This window comes from Colias eurytheme, chromosome 13 (assembly GCF_061535395.1).
Source record: "Colias eurytheme isolate Ceu_HAF_F1 chromosome 13, ilColEury1 Martin Lab GWU primary, whole genome shotgun sequence".
Lineage (NCBI taxonomy): Eukaryota > Metazoa > Arthropoda > Insecta > Lepidoptera > Pieridae > Colias > Colias eurytheme.
Window position 1 is genome coordinate 2,924,988 of NC_142992.1, and position 21,023 is coordinate 2,946,010.

Sequence of the window (21,023 nt, forward strand, 5' to 3'; positions counted from 1 at the left end):
ATGGATCAATATCTACAAGAAAGTCCGCGATACCATATGTCCATCTTCAGTAGTTATGTTACTACAACAACTTTTTTACGTTTTCAAAGTAAATAGAAGTGCCGACAGTAATCAAACCATGTTATCCATACACATATATTAATCCTTATCCCATTAAATGATGTTTTATTATAGACTGTTTCAATACCAGCAAAATACTTTTTAAATGAAAAGAATTGGATATTCCATTCAAAAGATATAACGAATTAATATAAAAGTGTCAATCTACAGAAAATAGTAGGTATACTGTTCGAGCAGGCCGTAGTGCGGGGGGTCACGGAGGAATTCTACCAATATGCGTCTTGACGGAACACAGTGGGGTTTTGGTCGCTAGGAATCCGACATAACCCACGGCCCCTCCCCCGGAGGCCGTGGGTATCTATGAAAGATTTCCCCACTAAAACAACAAAAAAAAAAGGCCGTAGTGCGGGACGGGGTAAAGGTGATTTTCATGTGATTAAAAATTAAACCTATAGTCCGACCTATAGTAGACTTTTCACTGTAACGATATCGCTATCTATGCGGGTGAAACCGCAGGGCATTGCTAGTACATAGAATAAAGAGATTATAGGTAGAGTTAAGAGTGGTCCTGCATCTTGAATTAAAACTGTTAGCTGAAAGCGTTTCTGTAGCTTCGTTAGGCAAAAGGATTTTCTTTTGTATTACGTTGAAACCTATATTAAATATTATTTTTTTTTTATTCCTTTTTACATAATTTTTTAGCCAGGCATGTAAAGATAAAAATTTTGTCGAGGAAGTCAGCGTACAGGTATTGAGAAGTTTTGATCCATTCCGCTGTTAAGTATTGTTTGTTAAAGGAACCTAAAATTAATGACGTGTTATAAGTAGAGTTAGATTCTTATCAAATTCATATAGCAAGTGTATACCTTATATAATTAATAAACATTAAATGGTTACCCTAGCAAAAGTATCGATTAAAAAGCGAACAACAGAGACAGAACTATGCTTCCGCCCTCTTCGCCTTTGTCGCATGAAAACGGAAAACTCAACCTTATTTATTAGTTTTCCCTACAATTTCGCCAATTACACACATAATACAATTTGTCAATACAGTTTTTGTGTACCCTGTTTCCATAAAAATGTAGGTTTTATCTGAGTGTTTAGAAAACATCAAGAGAATCATTCATTTTCCTGAAAAGCTGTAATCATGGTAAGTTTCCCTTTTCATACATCTAACAACCCCTTACGTCATAATTTTGTGGCCTTTGATGTTACAAGATGTTTGCACTTTTTAAGTAACACTAATTAAGCATGAAATGAAAACATTCATTGTATAATTGACCCTTGAATGACTCTTATGATTAATATTCAATAAACAAAAAATATATTATCTAAATTGATGTTTACTTTGTAGTTATTTATAAGAAAAGATTAGAAATGTTTTATCAATAATATTAACATTATTGATTTTATAATGTTCTTATATATAAAAATGAATCGCAAAATGTGTTGGTAAGCGCATAACTCGAGAACGGCTGTACCGATTTCGATAATTCTTTTTTTATTATATTCCTTGAAGTACGAGGATGGTTTTTACGTAGAGAAAACGTTAATATGTACCACGGGCGAAGCCGGGGCGGACCGCTAGTGTTTTATAAATTAATGCCCTTTATATTTCGAACGTGAATAAGAAATATAGAGCTTTTCTTAGTTATATTAAATGTTATGTCGGTGTTATATTAAAATTCTATAATATTATTGTTTACCTTCTTAAATCAGGAATCAAAACAAATTATACCTACAAAGTTTAAAGCAATATAGTTGTTATTCTTAAAAAAAATTCAAAGCATTTATACACTGCTCAAAAACGTAACGTAAAAAGTTCGCCTATTTTTTGAACAAAATATTTCAAATCATATTCAGTATTCCAGAAATGGCAAGTGAACAGCGCGAAGTCAGCTCAATGATGAGCAGATTCAAGGTGTTCTGTGGTGGAGAGGCGTGTGGGGCGAGATGGACCCTCGGGGCCTTGCTGTTGGCACCACTGACAGCTGCCAACTCGAGTTATTGTGCTATACCTGCTGTGATATTGGTGGCCGTCTTCATTACCTTCGCTAGTAAGGAAATATTTAGGTTTTTTAAATTATAGAGAATTTTCATAATGACAGGCTTTATATACGCAAATAGATGAAGTGTTTCATGTCGATATTAAAGCCGTATTCTTCCAAGCACACTAGATAACAACTTTTAGAAATTTCGGAAAATAAAAATACATAACTTGAAAAAGCTCTACATATTTTTATTTTTTGGAATTTCCTACAGATTTTACGTTATGTTTATTATCAGTAGTCTTTATAAACTTAAAACTTCACTGCCTTGGATGAGATGTGGATGAGATACAGTAAGAAAAAATGATATTTCACAGTTCAAAGAAATACGTAATACGCTTTTTATTTGGAATTTGCGTAAGCTGTCTCGCTGTTTCTTCTATAATTTTTTGACTTGATCTACATACGAGTAATATTATGTTCCCTGAACTCTATTTTTTGTATAGGTATAGTATTGCGAAAGCCATTTTCAGCACTAACAAACAAAGATTTGAAAAAGATGTCCGACATTATATTTCGAAAGTCATTTTCAGCACTAACAAACAGAGATTTGAAAAAGATGTCCGACATCCTCCCACCGCCGAAAACGTCACGAGGCAGACGGGAGAGGAACTTCAGATCTTTCGCCGACTTCATGGCTATGTGGATGTGGTTTCTATCGCACTTGGTGGCTGTCGCTGTATGCGCAAGGATCTTGAGTGCTACAGCTGACCACGTGACCGGTGGCAGAACTAGGCGATGGCTGTTCGGGTACGAGACGAGGTCGCTGGGAGAACCCTGGCCTGATGTACTGGGTGTCACTGTTGTTCTCGTTGTCTGTGCTATGTTTATGTGTGGGTTGGAGGTAAGAAGCGTTATGAGCAAATAATTTTTTTTTGTGTATAAAATGTTTGATTTAATATTGCCGATTCAATGGTATCTTTAAAAAAAATTTTCGATTGATAGTTTATAAAACTTTTGAATAAAAAAGCGATAAAATAAAAGTGAATACAATCCTAATTATTTACGTAACTATATATTTTGTAAGCAGCTTTGATTAGCTTCATACTCGAAATTGATTACCAATTTCTATTCTTTTCTTACAGGAGAGCATGATGTTCACATTTCTGCTATTAATCCTACTCTACATATTCAGTCAATCTTTCACGATATTTGGCTTAATGAATTTGGATATAGCAAACATAAAGATACCTATACCCATCACAGTTTATGAGGTTGGTTGAAAAAATAAAATGAATTATGTAAACTCAACATGTGTTTATTACACTTAATTATTTTCAGCTATTCGCAGCAGGAGCTCCGATATCTTATACGTTTTGTATCGTACAAAAGAAACATCAAAATGAGAATTTTAAAAAGAATTTATTTCTTATAATTGGTCTACCAGCTATTGTGCTTTGTTGTTTGTGTTTTCTGTACACCAATATGCTGAAAGGGTGAGTGTAAATTAATTAATATATCACTGATACAAAAATACGTGATTAATATTTTTTAACAATCTCATTATAGCTCTTATAATGTCGCAAGCGATATTATTTTTACCAAAAAAAAACGCGATACCTAAATAGTAAATACCCTCTAATATTTTGAACGTTAACGCATTTTTGAAAATTTGCATACGTACCTAACTCGTTCTTCGCCGAAATTTTTCCGTGAGAGATTATTTCTACAAATACAATAAATTTAGTGTATTAGAGATGATATTATTTTTCAGGATCACTATCGATGCTGCCCTACCAGTCACTACATTATTAGAAGCGAGGATAGCTAGCTGGATTTGTCCAATATTAGCAGCAATCACTGTAGCCGGAATATGTCTGGCTCTGACAGAACTTTGTCCATTACTCTTCTCTGTGTTAGTACTCCTGGCATCTCCTGAGTGGAAAGTTCTTACTCGATCTATGACGTATGAGAGCACTACTACTGGCAGTCCAGTTTTGGCAGTTTTTACTGCAGGTATGTAACGTGAAAGTTTTTTTTCATTCAATGTAAATAAGTGTTGGTACTTTTCGTACTTTCAGTTCAGACTTTCCAAACAGAAAAAGAACGACGAAACCATATATATCGGCATTAAATAGAGTGTTACCCGAATAACGATTAGAATCCAATTTTCCTTTAATATTTCATCGCTTTATGGATAAAAAATAAAAAACAATATTTTTTTTTATTGTTAATAATATGTACCTACTTAAACTATGGTAAGTTTATAATATGATCCCTACTTAAGTTAGAGGGCGACAGAGCAGAGCCGTCAATTGCACGCCTCATAAGCGAAGCGTTGAGGTGGGTACTACTGTCACTTCGCGCAAAACATCTGATTTTTCAAACTTAAAATGTCTTTATGTATCATACATTGCACTTGTAAGATAATACATACACACACATATTAAGAAAAAACACTATTTTTAACGTTCATGATATTTTTGATGTCATTTTTGTTATTTAAACTAGTTAAAAAACAGTTTAAAAAAGTTCTGTCTTGGACGTCCGAGTGTCTGTATGTGCGGATCCTTTTTCTTGTTAACACGATAGCGACCGAAATACTTTACTAATCGAGTCTTTTTTTTCTCTTACGCTTGAGTATGCTCAGGAATAGAACCCTTTCATTTTTCAGGGTCTGATTCGATGTGGTTTAATTGTTATTAAATAAACAAAAATAATAATTAATAAATATTTATTAAAAAAAAATTATGAGGCGTGCACTTTTGGATTTTCCAAATTATTTTTCATTTAATCTCGCTCGAGTTTTCCCAAGTGACTTGGCCTTATACCGGTGTTTCCCCGTAGAGCTTGTCGCCAATTTAGTTTCATTCATAGCAAGGTTTGCTGAACATTCCGAAAATTTACAGTGTACTACAAATTGGATCGTAAAAAAACTGCAAAATGAGCTAGATTAGCTCTTTCGTTTTATTGCAGTTGCTTCAGTTAACTTGTATACAACGGCGCAGTTTTTAAATGTCATATTTTTCGCATGTACTTACCTACTTACATATTATGTAAATTTTGTTATAGGAAGTCTTGCAGCGATATTAGCATTTGCTTGCCCTTTATCGCATATGATTACGCTGATGAACGCAAGCCACTTGCTAGGTATAACAATCCAAGCTCTACACTTTATAATAATGAGGTGCGTCCCCACAGCAGAACAAATTGAGGCTGGTGGTAAGAATATTTTATAAAGAACTATCTATCGCTCTGTTTATGGAAATAGTATTATTTTTAATTAAAAATTCACGTAAACAATATAATACATATTTTTACTGTGAGCTTAGCTTCAACTTTCTTCTGCTAATACTATTTAAAATTAAAATAGTAGGTAGGTATATACTAAAATAATCATTTTTCTTAAAGATGTTGAATATAAACGACTGGGTATTGGTGGTAGAACTAGAAAGGCTTCAGGAATGAAAAGCAAGCGCAGCCTTTGGTTCATTCCCTCAGCAATTCGACATACAAAAACATTAGAAAGCATTAAATCTAAAGTTAATAAAGGTAGGTTATTAATAAGACCCACACCTTATCAATATATCCAATTATTTAAATACTAACTTAAAATGCAAGATTTTGGTCGCTGCTTATTAACTGTAATATACTAAATAAGTTAACTAATTGTTGTGATATTTTCAATAAATACGCAGTAAATAATTTATAGAAACAGAAGAAAGAGAGTGCCTATTACTAGACGAATACAACGGTTGTCCAAGTGAAGAGATCGAACATGCCAGCTCTGGAAGTGGCATGGCTGAGCTAGCTGAAGCAGAAGTCGTGGATATTCCATCAGATATAGAAGCCAGTGCTGGTGAGCTGTCCTCTGGAGACGATTCTACTGATATCGATGCTGTGGTGAAGGAATATAGGGATAGGATACAGGTAGGGAACGGAAATATGAAAGATGGAATAAAACGTAAAGTTAGAAATCGAACGGGCTACTTCTTCGATGACTTGTTATGAATTTCTCTCTTGTTGTTATGGTCAGTAAACAGGGTCATAATATCACTTCTTGACTCCGTTAGGTTTTCTTATTCAGCTTCGTAAAAAATAATTTAATGAAATCCTTTTTATTGATTATCTCCGACGTCTCTTTAGAACACATACCTATCATTTTTGAAAAATCAATCATACACATATATCACTATCAAGTTAAAAAAGTATCTTCCATTTCCCCAGGTTGTAACGTCCATCCCAGAGTCTAGCATACCAGCGCCACCTAGCGTCCACGGTGTGCGGTGGGCTATAATTGGTGCTTTTGTACAATTGGTAGCTGATGGATTCATAGCGGTTGCCTTCTGCAGTGAAAAATTTCGAACGCCTATGTTCTCAGCGGGAATACCACGTAATATTTTGTGCTTGTTTTAATTTAACTTACTGTAATTTTTATAAGCTTTTGTAATCTCATCGAAATAAAAATCCTTGTCTGGTTTCTTTGATTCAACTTAACTTTAAACACTTTAGGGCAAGAAGAGTATTATTATTATTGACGTATTACTTCTCCATTTTATGCTAAAATACATTTTGACATGCTTTTTCACTTTTTTGGCGTGAATAATCGGTACCTAAGTTTAATGTATTACAGTTTGGTTTTGTGGCACATTGATTTGCGCCTGGCAGCCCGCTCATAACGTTGGAGTGAAAACATTGAACAAGATTCAAGGTCCAATCACCATGCTGATATCTCTACTGCTCTTGACACCCTTACTGCTGGATTCATGGCCTGCGATTATTCTCTTTGCTGGGGCTGGTAAGTCTTTCGCACATTTTGTAATTTGTGAAATTTATCTCTTTTTGTTTGTTTTATATATTTATCTTTATCTTTGCAATTTATCACTATTGTTGTCAATAAAGTTTTGTGAAAAAATAATAACAGTTTCAACAACTTGCCTAGCCTAGTCAATAATAATGTTTTCTTTTTAAATCTAAATTATTTAATAACTCAGGCCCCGGAATCACAGACACAAAAGAAAATCTATTGTGTCGTGGACCGATCGGGCCGTTCGGGCTCAATGGGTTAATTTCTAAATAGGTGTTGTTATCTACGCCCGTTGCGAGCGCTGGTGCGGCGACCTGGCCGTGCATCAGGCGCGCACCACGCTCGAGCGGCGCAAGCTGCGGCACGCGGCGCCGCTCGCTGGGGCGAGGCTCACTCACATAGACACCGTGTACATCACTAGGTAACTTTGTACAAGGTGTCGGTATCTGCGCCCGATGCGAAATGGCGGATTTGGTCTTCTGATTTTGTAAACGTGAATTTTTTTAAAGCATGGATTGATAAATGGACTAGTCTTCATTGCCGTGCCGAACAATAGAAAATAATTAATTACTATAAACTGAAACAACTGCATTTCGTAAAAGGTTCAATTTAGAAAATCTATACTTACCGCATAAATATAGTTACTTAGGTAAATTTTACTGGTAGAGAACAATACGTAACACACAACGTACCTAAGGATATTTTCTCGGAGTCGGATGAATAAAAATATTTATAGTTCTAAGAATATTACTTACACCACAGAATAATAACTAGTAGCTACTTACACAAAAAAAAAACACATTTCAAAGCATTTCAAAGATCTCACTAACGTAATAATATTTTAGCAACGTGGTATAACCTATAATTTAAAAATTAAATGACATTTTTTTGCGCGGCAAAAAAGTAAAAACTTTTTTTTCACAGATGACAAGATGATGACTCGGATACGAGTCTGGACAATTTATTGGACGCTGAGGAAGAGGATTTGGAAGCAAATGGCGAATGACATGAACCAAACGCCGTTCTTATAATAGCCTCTTAAGAGTTAGGAGGCAATAATTCATAACCCCGTTAGTGTGATATACCTAGCAATAATCATTACAATGTCGATTAATTAATGTCACATTTTTCGTCTTTGTAGAAAGTTTAATAATAGTGCTAAATGTTTAGGCGCCACTCAGATTAACTTGTAGGTAAACTGTAACATTTTATAAATACAAAATTTTCCGCTTTTCCGTCGGATGCGTTTTTAAATGATTGTTAAATTAAACAATAAATATGTAATAGGATAAGGTGAATATAGAAAGCACGTAGTATGTGATCAGGTTCAAAATATAAAAATAATACTTATTGCTTGGAATAAGAAGTGTATTTTGTCGGGTATCTTAATTTAGAAAACTTTTATGTGAGACGAATATATGTCCATCTGAAAATTACAAAAATGTCTTATTCGTAAAAACATATACCTACCTGCATTCAGTTCAACAGATTACAGAAGGTACACGCGTAGGTATATATTATTTATATTCATATACCTACGTTGGTCTGCTTTTCTGTCGTTTCTATGTTCCCAGTAGGTTTAAATTAGGATTTCATTTTTATACATTTGTTAAATTAATCATCCGTCCTTGCAAAATTATGAATTATACTTACATTTTTGCTAATCATGTATGTATGTGTTATCGATTTAAATAGGTATAGTTATGAATTTAAAAATCTAGTTACATTTTTAAAATTAATATTAAATTACGTAGCCACTAGCTGGTAGATAACTTAACAATTAAAAGCTCTTGCTTTAAGCAAATTTGCTTCATAAAGTTAATGTAAATAAAAATATTATATTTTTGCATTTTTACCAGTGGTTTTGCCTTAGTCATAAATTTTAAATTTTATATGATTGAAATAAATTAGATTGACGAAAGCTACGTGAACGTTCGCAAATTTTGATGCCTTAGATTTGATGTCGTAAAAATTTCGTAAAATATCTGAGTTAAATTAAATTGTGAATTTTCTAAATATAAGACGACTTTGGAATATATTATATAAGTTAAGGTTAAAATTATGTGAAATTTGAATCTATATTTAGAACCGATTATATTGTTATTAATGCACACGAATATGCACCATATGTGTAAATAAAATATTTATTTATGATATACAGATGATTCCTTTAAAAAGAATATTACCTACAAATATGCATATCTATTGTTGTTATCCTATTATTTCACATTTACTGTATAAAAAACGATAAAAAACAATCCAGTTGCAATAATTACTAATATTGGCCACTGTGAAGTGATCAACACGAGATATTGTAATTAGCGACGTCATATTATTGTAGCGCAACTTTAAATTACTTATATTAAAAAAAAATCATACAATGTCCATAAAATTATAATACAAAACTTATTCGGCCTATTTGGAACTGATTTCATTTTCCATTCGCCATATTATTATTTTTTAAATAAGAACCCATCGGAATCTTTTAAAGGCTTAATCGCGTGATACGTTACGTCTCTTTCTATCGCTCAGAAACGTCCGTTGTCAGAGCGAGATGGAATATATATTATTATTATCTCTCTATGAATCAAAGAATGGATGAATATATCTTTCTAAACAACGTAAAAACCCATTAATAATAATACCATAATATAATATGAAATCAGTTTCATACAAATAACAATTTGTTTGTGCGTGTCATTTGCCAATTTGCAATAAAACAGTTTGTATAAATAACAATGTCTTTTATTTCACAATTCATGATAAATTATTTTATTTTTCTAACAAAAACATTCTATACAGTTTTTCAGCCGGTTCATCTTCGAAAATGGGATTGAATTTCACTTCTAGTACTTCCTTGAAGCCCTCTTTTACTGTTGGTTCAACAAATTTGCTTCTGCAACAAAAAATAATAAATGAAAGTAGATACTTTATTCTTCTATAAAATTAAGATTAAATTGAGAACTGCAGAAATATAATCTTTATAATAAAATAATGTTTTAACTTTTATGTTATTCTGTGTTTGTGGCCAATTTACACCGTATATGAAAAAATTATTAAGATTCAGGACAATCTTTTTTGGGTTTAAACCTAGCCATTTTGCCAACAACAATACACACCACCTATACTTAAAAGTTCCAAGAGATTCTTTTAGATTACACATAAATATAAAAACATATATCTATACTATTAAATAATAATACTCACTTAAAAGTATTAAAGACAATATCATTCACGGGCAAATGTTTGGTCTTCAATATTTCTCTAAACTTATTATTATGTTGTGCGTGTGCCTTGCTCGTTGTCATCTTGGCACATCTACATTGCACCCGTTTCTCTTTGGCGAGCGCCGTCCAGCGACTTCGCGATTCCAAGTCGGGATTTGTACTGTCTACTATCACGCTTTTGCCTTGCTGAAAATTATAAATTAATTTGATCTATAATAATTTGATCTATAATAAGTACACAAATCTATAATATAAAAATGAATCGCAAAATGTGTTGGTAAGCGCATAACTCGAGAACGAGAAATTCTAATTAATTATGTATGGGCGTTTGCTTTGTTTTGGATCTAAATCATCTAAAACTACTTTCGCGATTTTGATGAAAATTATTTTTTACTAGCCGCGCGTGATTTAGTTCACATTATATTTACCTGCAAATACTTTGACGCTTCAGCTGAACATTTCTGCCAAGAACCAAGGACATCTCTGCATACAGTGACATACTTGTTGTTTGATTTCTTTTCAATTTGTTTGGCTATAAACGATTTACCACTCCCTGGGTATCCCACCATCACAAGTAGCTGAAATTGAATAATTAAATATTAGCTTATATTTCCTAAATACGCCTTAATTTTGATTCTATAAAATTATGTGTATGGTGTTTTTTCTATGTAAAAACATGGATTTATAGTCGACGAGATCCTTCGTGGCACGCGGGGTTTTTTGTTTTATATCGATTAGAATTTTTTTATTTTATTTACTTAGTAAATTTAATAATTTTAATAAGTTTTGTGAGCGTCCGAGGTTGAAGTTAATCGATCATTCATTTCAATAACACGCACAACCCTCATGACTGACGTCACTGGCGCGTTGTATAACTACGCATGCCGCAAAGGATCTCGTCTAGTATGCAGCATACACAATAATTAAAGGTTTAACATAACTGCAGTTCGCAAAATCAAAAGATTTTTTATAGTCCACAAAGATTTTAAAACTTTAATATTCACCTCTTGTTCGGAGCTAATCAATTTTTCATTAAAAGGTTCAGATTTCACATCTTTCGGGATGAATTCCGGCCGACTCATAGGCACATTAGCTATAGAGTGGCCTAAGAAGAATTGTTCAGGCGTAAAGAACTTGAGGCCGAGGTTCTCTGCTAGAAGAATATCAGCCATGGAGTGATCTTTCTTCTTGCCTGGTGCCCAGTTCGCATTTCTGCCAGCTGCATCACCACAGTAGAAACTTGCTTGCATATCAATTGGTATATTATCATTTTTCTGAAATAAGAAATGTTAAATAGAGTAAGAATTTATAGAAAAAATATGGTTTTTGTTATGTGCCTAGATTTTTTATTCACCAAATTCAAAAATAATTTTATTTAAATAATAAAATAAAATGACTCATAGAAATTTGTTTCATCTTATTAAAGCTTTGCCAAATGATTGGTCGTATGATTCACAATACATGTAAGTAAACAAATTGAATTAATTTTTCACAATACCTGCTCAGCAAGTACATCCCACATGCCAGTAGCTGGTTTTCTAAAGAATCCCTTCCCTGTAGCAATGAAAACTTGAGCAGGGACATCCAATTTAGCAACCACACCCTCAATCTTCTTTTTGAAATCCTCTATTTTCACTCTACCACTACCAATAGGTGACTGGTTACTCATCAGCACAATTTTGTACCCATCCTTATGTTTTTCAGCCAATTTCTGCGGAACACAAGGAAAATTTATCTGCCAATCATTTGTGTCCACTGGATATACTTTCCCTGACTTGGTCTTTATCAAAGTTCCATCCATATCAAATGCAGCTATTTTGGCACTTGATTTCACACCTTTTGATGTATAGATGTAAACTTCACCCTTGTCTACATCTTCCCAAAAACTTTCCATACATTCTTTTACCTCCATGTTATCTGCGTCTGTTTTTATAAGTTTTCGTTTTTGTTCCGGCGTCTCACTCGATTTACGTTTTACACCTAATTTTGGTTTTTCATAATCATCAGGAGGTGGGTCAAACTCAATTACATGAAAATACTGGTTTACTAATATTTCTATTTTACTACCATGTTTAATTTTATACACGCCATCCTTCTTCAATGCGAAACCGTCTAAACCTGACGGATTTATTCCTATTTGCTTCACTTCAACCAAACATTCATCACAATCAGCCTTTAGACTAACTGAAAAGCAATTCTGTGTTCAATTCCAATAGGAAATAGGTATGGCATAAATAAAATAGACGAAATGTTTTATATTATGTAATTAAATAATTTTAATAATTTGTATTGTAATGTTGTGTTTAGCCGTACATGTTTATTTTTATTACTTACGTTGTTGTCGTGAGCAAGCCAGATCTTTTATCTTAGTTATTTTGCTACGTCCTAGTACTGTCTCAAACTTATGTGGTAAAGATATAGGCGCATGCGAATCCAAGACACAGCGCAAAAAACACTTACGAACCATATTTATATAGTTTTGATATCGCTATTTGTACAAGGTAATATTCATAATAATAACCAACGATACCAAAGTTGTGTAGGAATGAAAGTATAAAAAGCCGGATAATTATTTAAAATATAATATGATGGATGCGAAGTAAGAGTTTAATTGGATTTTAATTCCTGAAAAATCAAATATTATGTTGAAAATTTCTAACAAATTTTCTGTGTTTACAATTATTTTGATGTCTAATGTCACAAGTGACAACCATAGAATAATAATACTGTGGTGACAACTGACACCCACAGAATATAAATTTTAACATGTTATATGTCAGACATGTAACAGATACATCAGAGAATGTAAATAAAGCGTGGTTACACGACGTGAATTGCAGTGGAAGTTCTCAGGTGCCATTAAGTCGTCATTAATTGCTGATTAAAGGCAACTGGCAAACCGCCATTATAACTCGTGTATAAAAAATCGATTCTTCTTCTTAAATTATTGCATTTCTATTAATTTGGCCGCTGCGTCAGTCACTAAAACGAGATGGATCTTTATTTTAAATATTTATGACATTTTGTAGCTTTTAAACGCGGAGCAACGTCGACTCGCAACAGTCTTCTTGTGGACGTTACGAAATAGTCGTAAATCGTCATTCAATGAACGCGCTAGTCATTAACTCAAATAGCAGATTCAACGAGATGACGGTGACATTATACGTGTTGACGTGGTGTTGACAATGACATGATTGGTGACTGGTGAGTGATGACTGATGACAATGACAGAAACAGAAAGAACTAGTGTCTGGGATGTGGGATTTCTAGTTTTTAATAATAATTACTTTTATTGAATACACTTTGTTTGATGGTTCGATATTACTATTCTGTCCACCTGTATCGTGACAATAATTGAACATCAGCACTAAACGTTTTTCTATGTCTACGTGTTCTTTCGTGAGTGGCAAATAATAATTTCCGTACGAGTGTCACCACTTTATTGAGTTTATGAAGAAAATCGTGTTTCCAATCATTATCTGTTGAGAATAAGTACAGTTTTAAAAATTAAGGTTGGTTAATAAGTTATGTATTGGAAAAGATCACAACACAAGGAAATATTTCGCCAATTTTTTTAATAATATGTAGATAAATGAACCGATAAATTTTTATTTTTCAGTCGATAATCGGCTCAATAATGTCGGTGACAAACAGAAAGAAAACAGTCGAAAAAGAGCAATTACTTGAAAATGGAGATTCCAATATAAATAACGAAAGAAGTAATATTAAAGGAGATGAATGGAACATAGCAGTATTATTATTCTTATATGCACTACAGGGTATTCCGTTAGGTCTAGCTGGAGCAATACCTATGTTATTACAAAATCGAGGTATAACTTACACTCAACAAGTAAGTTTCTTTTATGATTTTTTTATAGTTTTTATATTTTATGATCATGGGTAAATTAAAGTGCATACAATTATTAAATGTTAATCTGGTTGGACTAAAGCAAAGGGGGCGCAGGAATTTTTGATGGAGTTGGTGTCATTATAACACCTATTTATTATTGTTTTATCGTAAAGATTACGCTAATATAAGCATGTTTTATAGGAACAACTTTTCTCTAAAATCAAAAATGGCCGAGATATTCGCCCTCAAAGATTGATGGTTTTCATTAGGTTAGGTTAGGTTAGGTTTCTTAAAAAAAAAATACACAGAAATAGGAGCCCCGCGAAGCGGGGCTCCGTCGACGCGCAAAAAAAAAAAAATTTTTCACTTTTGATCAAAAATTTTCTAAGTCCTTACTTTGCGCCCCCTTTGCTTTAGGCGGACCGTTAATCTTATTGTACATAATTAATATAGCATATTTTATTCATAGTATTTATTAATTCACACTTTATATTTTTATACCTTTAATTTCACTCAATTTTTTTTTCAGTAGACACTTAAATATCCATCTAATTTAGAGGAACTGTATTTAAAGTCCTTCAAACCTGCTAATGTATTTTAAATTATTATACACTTACTTTTATTAATTGTTTTTTTTTTCAGGCCGAGTTCAGTTTTGTAAATTGGCCATTTAGCGTAAAATTATTATGGGCTCCAATAGTGGATGCTCTTTTCTTACCCAAGTTTGGGAGGAGAAAAACTTGGCTGGTACCTATACAATATTTGATTGGAATTGTGATGATAATAATGTCAAGTAATATCACAGATTGGCTTGGCTCAGAAGAAAAAGCTCCCACAATGACTTTGTTGACTATATCATTTTTATTTTTGAACTTTCTCGCGGCAACACAAGATATTGCTGTTGATGGATGGGCTTTGACTATGCTAAAAAGGTAGAAGAAGATAGGCTAATATAGTTTATTATCAATTTTAAATTTTTAAGTTTTGATTTTCAAAATTTTAATTTGATAATCTAAGCCAAGGATTTTCAATTTTTTTCTATTAATCCATTTTCCTTTTTCTAAGAATGAATACATTTCTAGTTAAAAAAGCTTAATAACACAATAATTAAAATAGCACTTTTAATGAGTATATTTATTTCCCAAAATCATCAATTAAAAATGCTTTATATTAAATTTTCAGGTGTAACGTAGGACACGCATCAACTTGCAATACAGTTGGACAAACAGCAGGTTTCTTCCTTGGCTATGTGTTGTTTCTCGCTCTAGAGTCACCATACTTTTGCAACAAGTATTTAAGATATGAACCAGAAGACACTGGTATCGTTACTTTAGCTGGCTTCTTATTATTTTGGGGCTGGGTGTTTATCGCAACTACAACACTTATAGCACTATTGAAACATGAAAAGAATGATACTGAAAGCTCTAATGATGATGAGGGGAAAGGTGTTAAGGATATAGTCAATGCATACCAACAGTTATATACTATCGTCAAATTGCCGGCGGTCAGGACGTTAGCGCTGGTTCTGTTCACGGCTAAAGTAAGTATAATAATATTTTTTTTTGTAGAATAATGGTCTGCATTTCAGTTTGTAAAGTTGCCCATTAATTATGGCTGTTATAAGAAAAAATCATTTAAACTAGCTAACAATTAAAATGCTATTAAGAAATGAAAGCTATAATTAGCCAGTTATATTTTTTTTACGAATTAATATGTTATTTGAAATAAAATCAAGTATAAGTTTTTGTAAAATTGTACAGAAAATTCATGCAAGCATAAAACGAAAAAATAATTGGTACTGTAAAAATAATACACTACCACAATTTTATGTCAATGAATCATGACTCATTAATTTTTTATTACCTAAACATTTAATCACTTTGTTTTACCTATTCATGTTTAATCCCTACTATAATATTATAAATGCGAAAGTAACTCTGTCTGTCTGTCTGTTACGCTTTCCCGCTTAAACATCTCAACCGATTTTGATGAAATTTGGCACAGACAATCTTTAGACCCTGAGAAAGAACATAGGCTACCTTTTATTGCGAAATATGTTCCACGGGCGAAGCCGGGGCGGACCGCTAGTAACAAATAAAGCTAATTCCAAAGTCTATATTATGAAGGATAAATTTTAATCAATTAAATCAAAAATTATGAATATCATAAATAAAAAATTTAAATGTACACACAATACTTTCATCATGCTAAAATTTTGGAATACATATTTAAAAAACGTTAAAACTACTCTATTATGTTCCTATAAAAAAGGAATGAATTAATAAAAACTCGTTCTTGCTCTATAGTTCTATACATATTATATATTATATGTGTATAATGTACATATATATTTTTTTTTTTAGAAAAAATTACTATAAATAAAACATATTATAATTATAAAATGCAATTATAAATTTCAGCTTGGATTCTGCGCAAGTGACGCGGTGTCTGGGTTGAAACTGGTGGAAGCTGGTGTTCCACGCGAAGATCTCGCCTTATTGGCCGTTCCTTTAGTTCCTGTACAAATTATCATGCCAGTGGTATGTATGGAATTTTGTTTCAGCCTTAATAATTGTCAAGTAGAATTTTTTCATTCAAATGTAACTGTTATTTTATTTTTTAATTTCTATGGAAACATTTCAATATTTTTTTTTTCATTTCTACATCAATATTCAATAACTCCATGACTGTAATATCAACATGATGAAGAAAATGAGTAAAACATTAAATATCAAAGTATTTTAACTTTTGGGTAGTAGAAACGTCACTGATATTTTTGTTACAAAGCTTTATGATTCACTATAATATTGAAAATCTATCTATGGGTATATCTAATTTTTTTTTTAATTGTCAAAAAGAAGACCATAATATATGGAACGACTTCTATAATTTAAAATACCGTAAGCGAATACATTAATTGCTTAAAACTATAAAAGCCTCATATTTACAGATTCTTGCCAAACACACAACTGGACCAGAGCCGCTCTCGCTATGGTTGCGTGCGTTTCCGCTGCGACTTTTAGTCGGACCGTTAGCCGCAGCTTTAGTCGCACTCACACCAAGCTTGCTCGGAAACGCGGGACCATCGTACTTCTACCTCTTTATACTTATGTGCTTGTATGTGTTCCATCAGGTGGGTACATTTTAATTTTTCCTGATTAAATAGGCAATTTTGTGTTGACAGTATATAATATATTAATATATTTTAAATCACATTTTTTTCAATTTTCCTTTAACTTCAATCAACCGTTATTCATTTCGGTCCTTCATTTTTGTTTATTATTTGTTTTGAGATTTTCTTTTCTATTATTTTAAAATGTCTCATTTATAAAGCATTTAATGCTGTAAAACTAATAGTAAAATGTTGGAATGTTTTCTTGAATTGGATTTTTTTACATTGTCATTAACATATTATTCACAAAAAGGTACCAATTGCTGATGTTTCGTTTAGAAATTGACATTGCCTTGCAAAGTATACCTCCTAACCATTTAAACATATTCCAGACATGCCTATACTGCATGTTCGTTGCCGTAATGGCGTTCTTCGCCAAAGTATCCGACCCGCTTGTAGGCGGTACATACATGACACTACTGAACACTGTGTCCAATTTGGGCACGAACTGGCCGAACACACTCGCTCTATGGGCCGTGGACAGATTGACGTATAGATCGTGTAGTGCTGAAACGTTGGTTGATAATACGTGCGCTACGGAGTTTGAGACTGAGGTATGGTGTTGCCGTTTTTATATTTTTTTTTAATAAAAAATATTATTGTGGATTTTTTCCTCTTGTGTCTTAATTTTTTAAATATCCATGTTATGAATTTGTATGTTAGTAATGTTATAATTATTGAATTATAAATTATATTCGAAAAAAAGTATTATTCTGGCATTTTTTTAGGGTTCCGTAGCCAAAATGGCAAAAACGGAACCCTTATAGTTTCGTCATGTCCGTCTGTCCGTCTGTCCGTCTGTCCGTCTGTCACAGCCGATTTACTCGGAAACTATAAGTACTACAGTGATGAAATTTGATGGGAATATGTGTTGTATGAACCGCTACAAAAATATGACACTAAATAGTAAAAAAAAGAATTGGGGGTGGGGCCCCCCATACATGTAACTGAGGGATGAAATTTTTTTTTTCGATGTACATACCCGTGTGGGGTATCAATGGAAAGGTCTTTTAAAATGATATAAAGTTTTCTAAAAAACATTTTTCTTAAAGTGAACGGTTTTTGAGATATCAGCTCTCAAAGTCGTAAAAAGTATGTCCCCCCCCCTCTATTTTTATAACTACGGGGTATAAAATTCTAAAAAAAATAGAGGTGATGCATGCTAATTAACTCTTTCAACGATTTTTGGTTTGATCAAAGTATCTCTTATAGTTTTTGAGATAGGTTGATTTAACTGTAATTTATTATATTTGCTGCTACGGAACCCTTTGTGCGCGAGCCCGACTCGCACTTGGCCGGTTTTTTTTTGTTTGGGAATGAGTCTTGTTAGGTTGGTTAATGTTAAACCAAAAAGAAAATGTACAACTGAATTGCACAATTAGCGTTAAATTAAAAGATAGTTGTGATTCATTAACGTAAATTTTTATTCCAGGTATGCAAAACCAACGGTGGATCGTGCAATGTACGTATAGACGGATTCTACATAGAAACAGTAATTTGTCTCATAGCCGGATTTCTTTGGTTGCAATGGGGAAGAAAGACCATCAAGCGATTACAGCGGCTGCCATCAAGCGCTTGGCAGATCGGCCGAATACGTAGATAAGACTGATATAAAAAATAATTACGCTATAAATAAATATTTTTTTCAAACCATAGACTATAAAGTATACAATAAACGTACAAGTTATAATGACAGGTCATAAAAATAGCGCCAAATAATATGGAGAATCGATTGTGCGATCTCTTCACTATACAGGATCGGAACTAATATTAAGTTTAACATGGCTGTATGATCTCTAATAATTTTCCATCCATATTTATTAACAGCTCGTTAGAAACAAAATCGATTCTCTGTGGCTTTTTTATGGTAATAAATTTCAATATATAGTAATACTAGCGGTCCGCCCCGGCTTCGCCCGTGGTACATATGAAAAATAGATGTTGGCCGATTCTCAGACTTACCCGATATGCACAGAAAATTTCATGAGAATCGGTCCACCCGTTTCGGAGGAGTATGCAGACTAACATTGTGACACGAGAATTTTATATATAAGATGTATGACGAAATGGCTTAAAGGTATGACCATTCTGAGGTGCTTTATGTTTGAGGCTAAATGTACCACCATGCTTTCTTAGTAATCCTCCAAAAGGAGGCTAATTTTAGCCAACTGTTGGTTCGAATTTTTATTCGATGATTCGGACATTTAAGTAGTAAGCCTAAAATCTAGTAGGCTAAATGTTAAAATTCTAATTTCTCTTGCAAATTTGTGAGATATTTGATGTTTATGATTAGTTTATATTATGTACTAGCGGTCCGCCCCGGCTTCGCCCGTGGTACATATTTACGTTTTCTCTACATAAAAACCATCCTCGTACTTCAAGGAATATAATAAAAAAAGAATTATCGAAATCGGTTCAGCCGTTCTCGAGTTATGCGCTTACCAACACATTTTGCGATTCATTTTTATATATAAGAAGATAAGGTATGCGAGTCGAACTCGCGCTAAATTTTAGTTAATTTGTAGGTTGTTTTATTGAATTTTAAATTTAAGGACTCTTTATTCTGTTTACCGTATAGATACGAAATCTACATAAATAATATCTGAATATTTATTTTATGTGTGGGTATAATTAGAACATATAATACACCGCTATAAATACGAAATTTTACCACTGTTGTGTTTATAATTAAGTAATATCTTACATAAATTAACACTTCACTTATGTAATCTAAATATTTATAAAAAATATCGGATAATTTGACGCACAAAAATTTGTTCACTAAAAATAAGGGTAGAATTCATAATATTGAATCGTCGTGCAACTCGTGCATTTTCAAATTGACAAGATCATTTGCTGTTTCCCGCCTCTTTTTAAAGAAAAAAAGTATCTAGTATGGAGTTCGTAATAATGTGACCTCTTTGGATTATGCCTATTTGTAAACTTGCAGTTTAATTTCTTTTGACAATAATATAAACTATAAAATAGTTTAAAATTGAAAACAAATTATAGAGTCAATTATACTTTGTATAGTATGGTTTTCTGACTGACCTTATAACACCTAGTATAGTTACGAAATTTCTATGTAGAACTTGTATATTTGGAACAGTAGTAATAATATATGTATATCCGCATTTGAAATATCCATTCCATTTCAAAACAAATCTTGAATGTAAATAATAATTAATCTTACATATTATACAGTAAGGTTTATAATTCTATAATTTTTCACAAGATTTAATTAAATGTTTCTATGGTAGTATGGTACCTAAAATTTGAATGTGTCTCAGATATTAAGCTGTAAATATCTCGAATGTTCTAGAACATTTTTAAATGTCTCAGCCATAAGAAGCATTTCTGTAAACTGTAAAAGGGCTGATAGACGTAGGTACGAGTAAGTACGCGAACTTGTGGCTCGACGACCTTTTTCGCTCGTGTATCACCCCAAGTACGCATACTTAAAAGCCGTCGAGTAAGTTCGTTGACGATTAAACATGTTTGAAATTTTACTCGTAACCCGCCTTCACTCGCACGTGTGTCATCTCCGGGAGCCGCGAGCCTAGCCTGTCTAGCTATAATAGGTGTTATTAAGTGCAAAAGTTCATCATATAACGGCTCAGGCATCCTCAAACAATTTTGCAAGTCTTCCTTCTCTTCACGTTTTAGCTACTTCACCAAATTTACGTGAGGTAAACGCTCTTTTTTGAAAGCCAGTTTTTCACCCACTTTTGCCGCTTTCGTCTTCTGCTTTTAGTTTTATGGATATAATATAATATAATTCCTGAATAACATAAAATTCCCTCTGTTAATGACAAAGTAACGTCCGATATCGGTGCCACGTGAGAAGCTACTGACCAAGCTCTACGTGTGTCACCGACGTCGAGCCGAGTAAGTACGCGAACTTCAAAACCGCGATTTT

The 21,023-nt window shown here is 32.9% G+C and overlaps 3 protein-coding genes and 1 long non-coding RNA gene across 4 annotated transcripts in view; 2 read left to right on the forward strand and 2 right to left on the reverse strand.

Annotated features, from left to right (window-relative positions):
- LOC149903248 (uncharacterized) overlaps window positions 1-21,023 on the reverse strand; it is a 309,864-nt gene that overhangs the window by 251,473 nt on the left and 37,368 nt on the right. The window lies entirely within an intron of this gene.
- On the forward strand, window positions 1,146-7,280 carry tadr (torn and diminished rhabdomeres). The gene is made up of 12 exons (XM_090108866.1): window positions 1,146-1,210; window positions 1,924-2,117; window positions 2,642-2,952; window positions 3,194-3,322; window positions 3,390-3,544; window positions 3,823-4,064; window positions 5,121-5,270; window positions 5,460-5,600; window positions 5,761-5,978; window positions 6,276-6,441; window positions 6,682-6,846; window positions 7,129-7,280. The coding sequence occupies exons 2-12, from the start codon at window positions 1,934-1,936 to the stop codon at window positions 7,278-7,280; spliced, it is 2,013 nt and encodes a 670-aa protein (XP_089964992.1). The 5' UTR covers window positions 1,146-1,210; window positions 1,924-1,933.
- Window positions 9,579-12,770, reverse strand: PNKP (Polynucleotide kinase 3'-phosphatase). Its single transcript, XM_090109022.1, has 6 exons — window positions 12,417-12,770; window positions 11,581-12,266; window positions 11,087-11,356; window positions 10,511-10,660; window positions 10,063-10,268; window positions 9,579-9,751 (listed from the first exon to the last, which is right to left on the reverse strand). The coding sequence occupies exons 1-6, from the start codon at window positions 12,547-12,549 to the stop codon at window positions 9,628-9,630; spliced, it is 1,569 nt and encodes a 522-aa protein (XP_089965148.1). The 5' UTR covers window positions 12,550-12,770; the 3' UTR covers window positions 9,579-9,627.
- Window positions 13,304-18,991, forward strand: LOC149903265 (acetyl-coenzyme A transporter 1). The gene is made up of 8 exons (XM_090108803.1): window positions 13,304-13,594; window positions 13,702-13,932; window positions 14,575-14,864; window positions 15,115-15,472; window positions 16,353-16,472; window positions 16,883-17,065; window positions 17,437-17,658; window positions 18,537-18,991. Exons 2-8 carry the CDS (start codon window positions 13,720-13,722, stop codon window positions 18,705-18,707), a joined length of 1,557 nt encoding a protein of 518 aa, XP_089964929.1. The 5' UTR covers window positions 13,304-13,594; window positions 13,702-13,719; the 3' UTR covers window positions 18,708-18,991.

Coding starts and splice junctions, on each gene's coding strand:
- LOC149903265 (XM_090108803.1), top strand. CDS start 13,720: ATGTCGGTGACAAACAGAAAGAAAACAGTCGAAAAAGAGCAATTACTT. Junction 13,933..14,574: donor GTATAACTTACACTCAACAA/GTAAGTTTCTTT, acceptor TTTTTTTTTCAG/GCCGAGTTCAGTTTTGTAAA. Junction 17,066..17,436: donor GCTTGTATGTGTTCCATCAG/GTGGGTACATTT, acceptor AACATATTCCAG/ACATGCCTATACTGCATGTT.
- tadr (XM_090108866.1), top strand. CDS start 1,934: ATGGCAAGTGAACAGCGCGAAGTCAGCTCAATGATGAGCAGATTCAAG. Junction 4,065..5,120: donor TTTGGCAGTTTTTACTGCAG/GTATGTAACGTG, acceptor ATTTTGTTATAG/GAAGTCTTGCAGCGATATTA. Junction 5,271..5,459: donor AGAACAAATTGAGGCTGGTG/GTAAGAATATTT, acceptor TTTTTCTTAAAG/ATGTTGAATATAAACGACTG.
- PNKP (XM_090109022.1), bottom strand. CDS start 12,549: ATGGTTCGTAAGTGTTTTTTGCGCTGTGTCTTGGATTCGCATGCGCCT. Junction 12,267..12,416: donor GGCTTGCTCACGACAACAAC/GTAAGTAATAAA, acceptor ATTGCTTTTCAG/TTAGTCTAAAGGCTGATTGT. Junction 10,269..10,510: donor AAGCGTCAAAGTATTTGCAG/GTAAATATAATG, acceptor TATAATTTTCAG/CAAGGCAAAAGCGTGATAGT.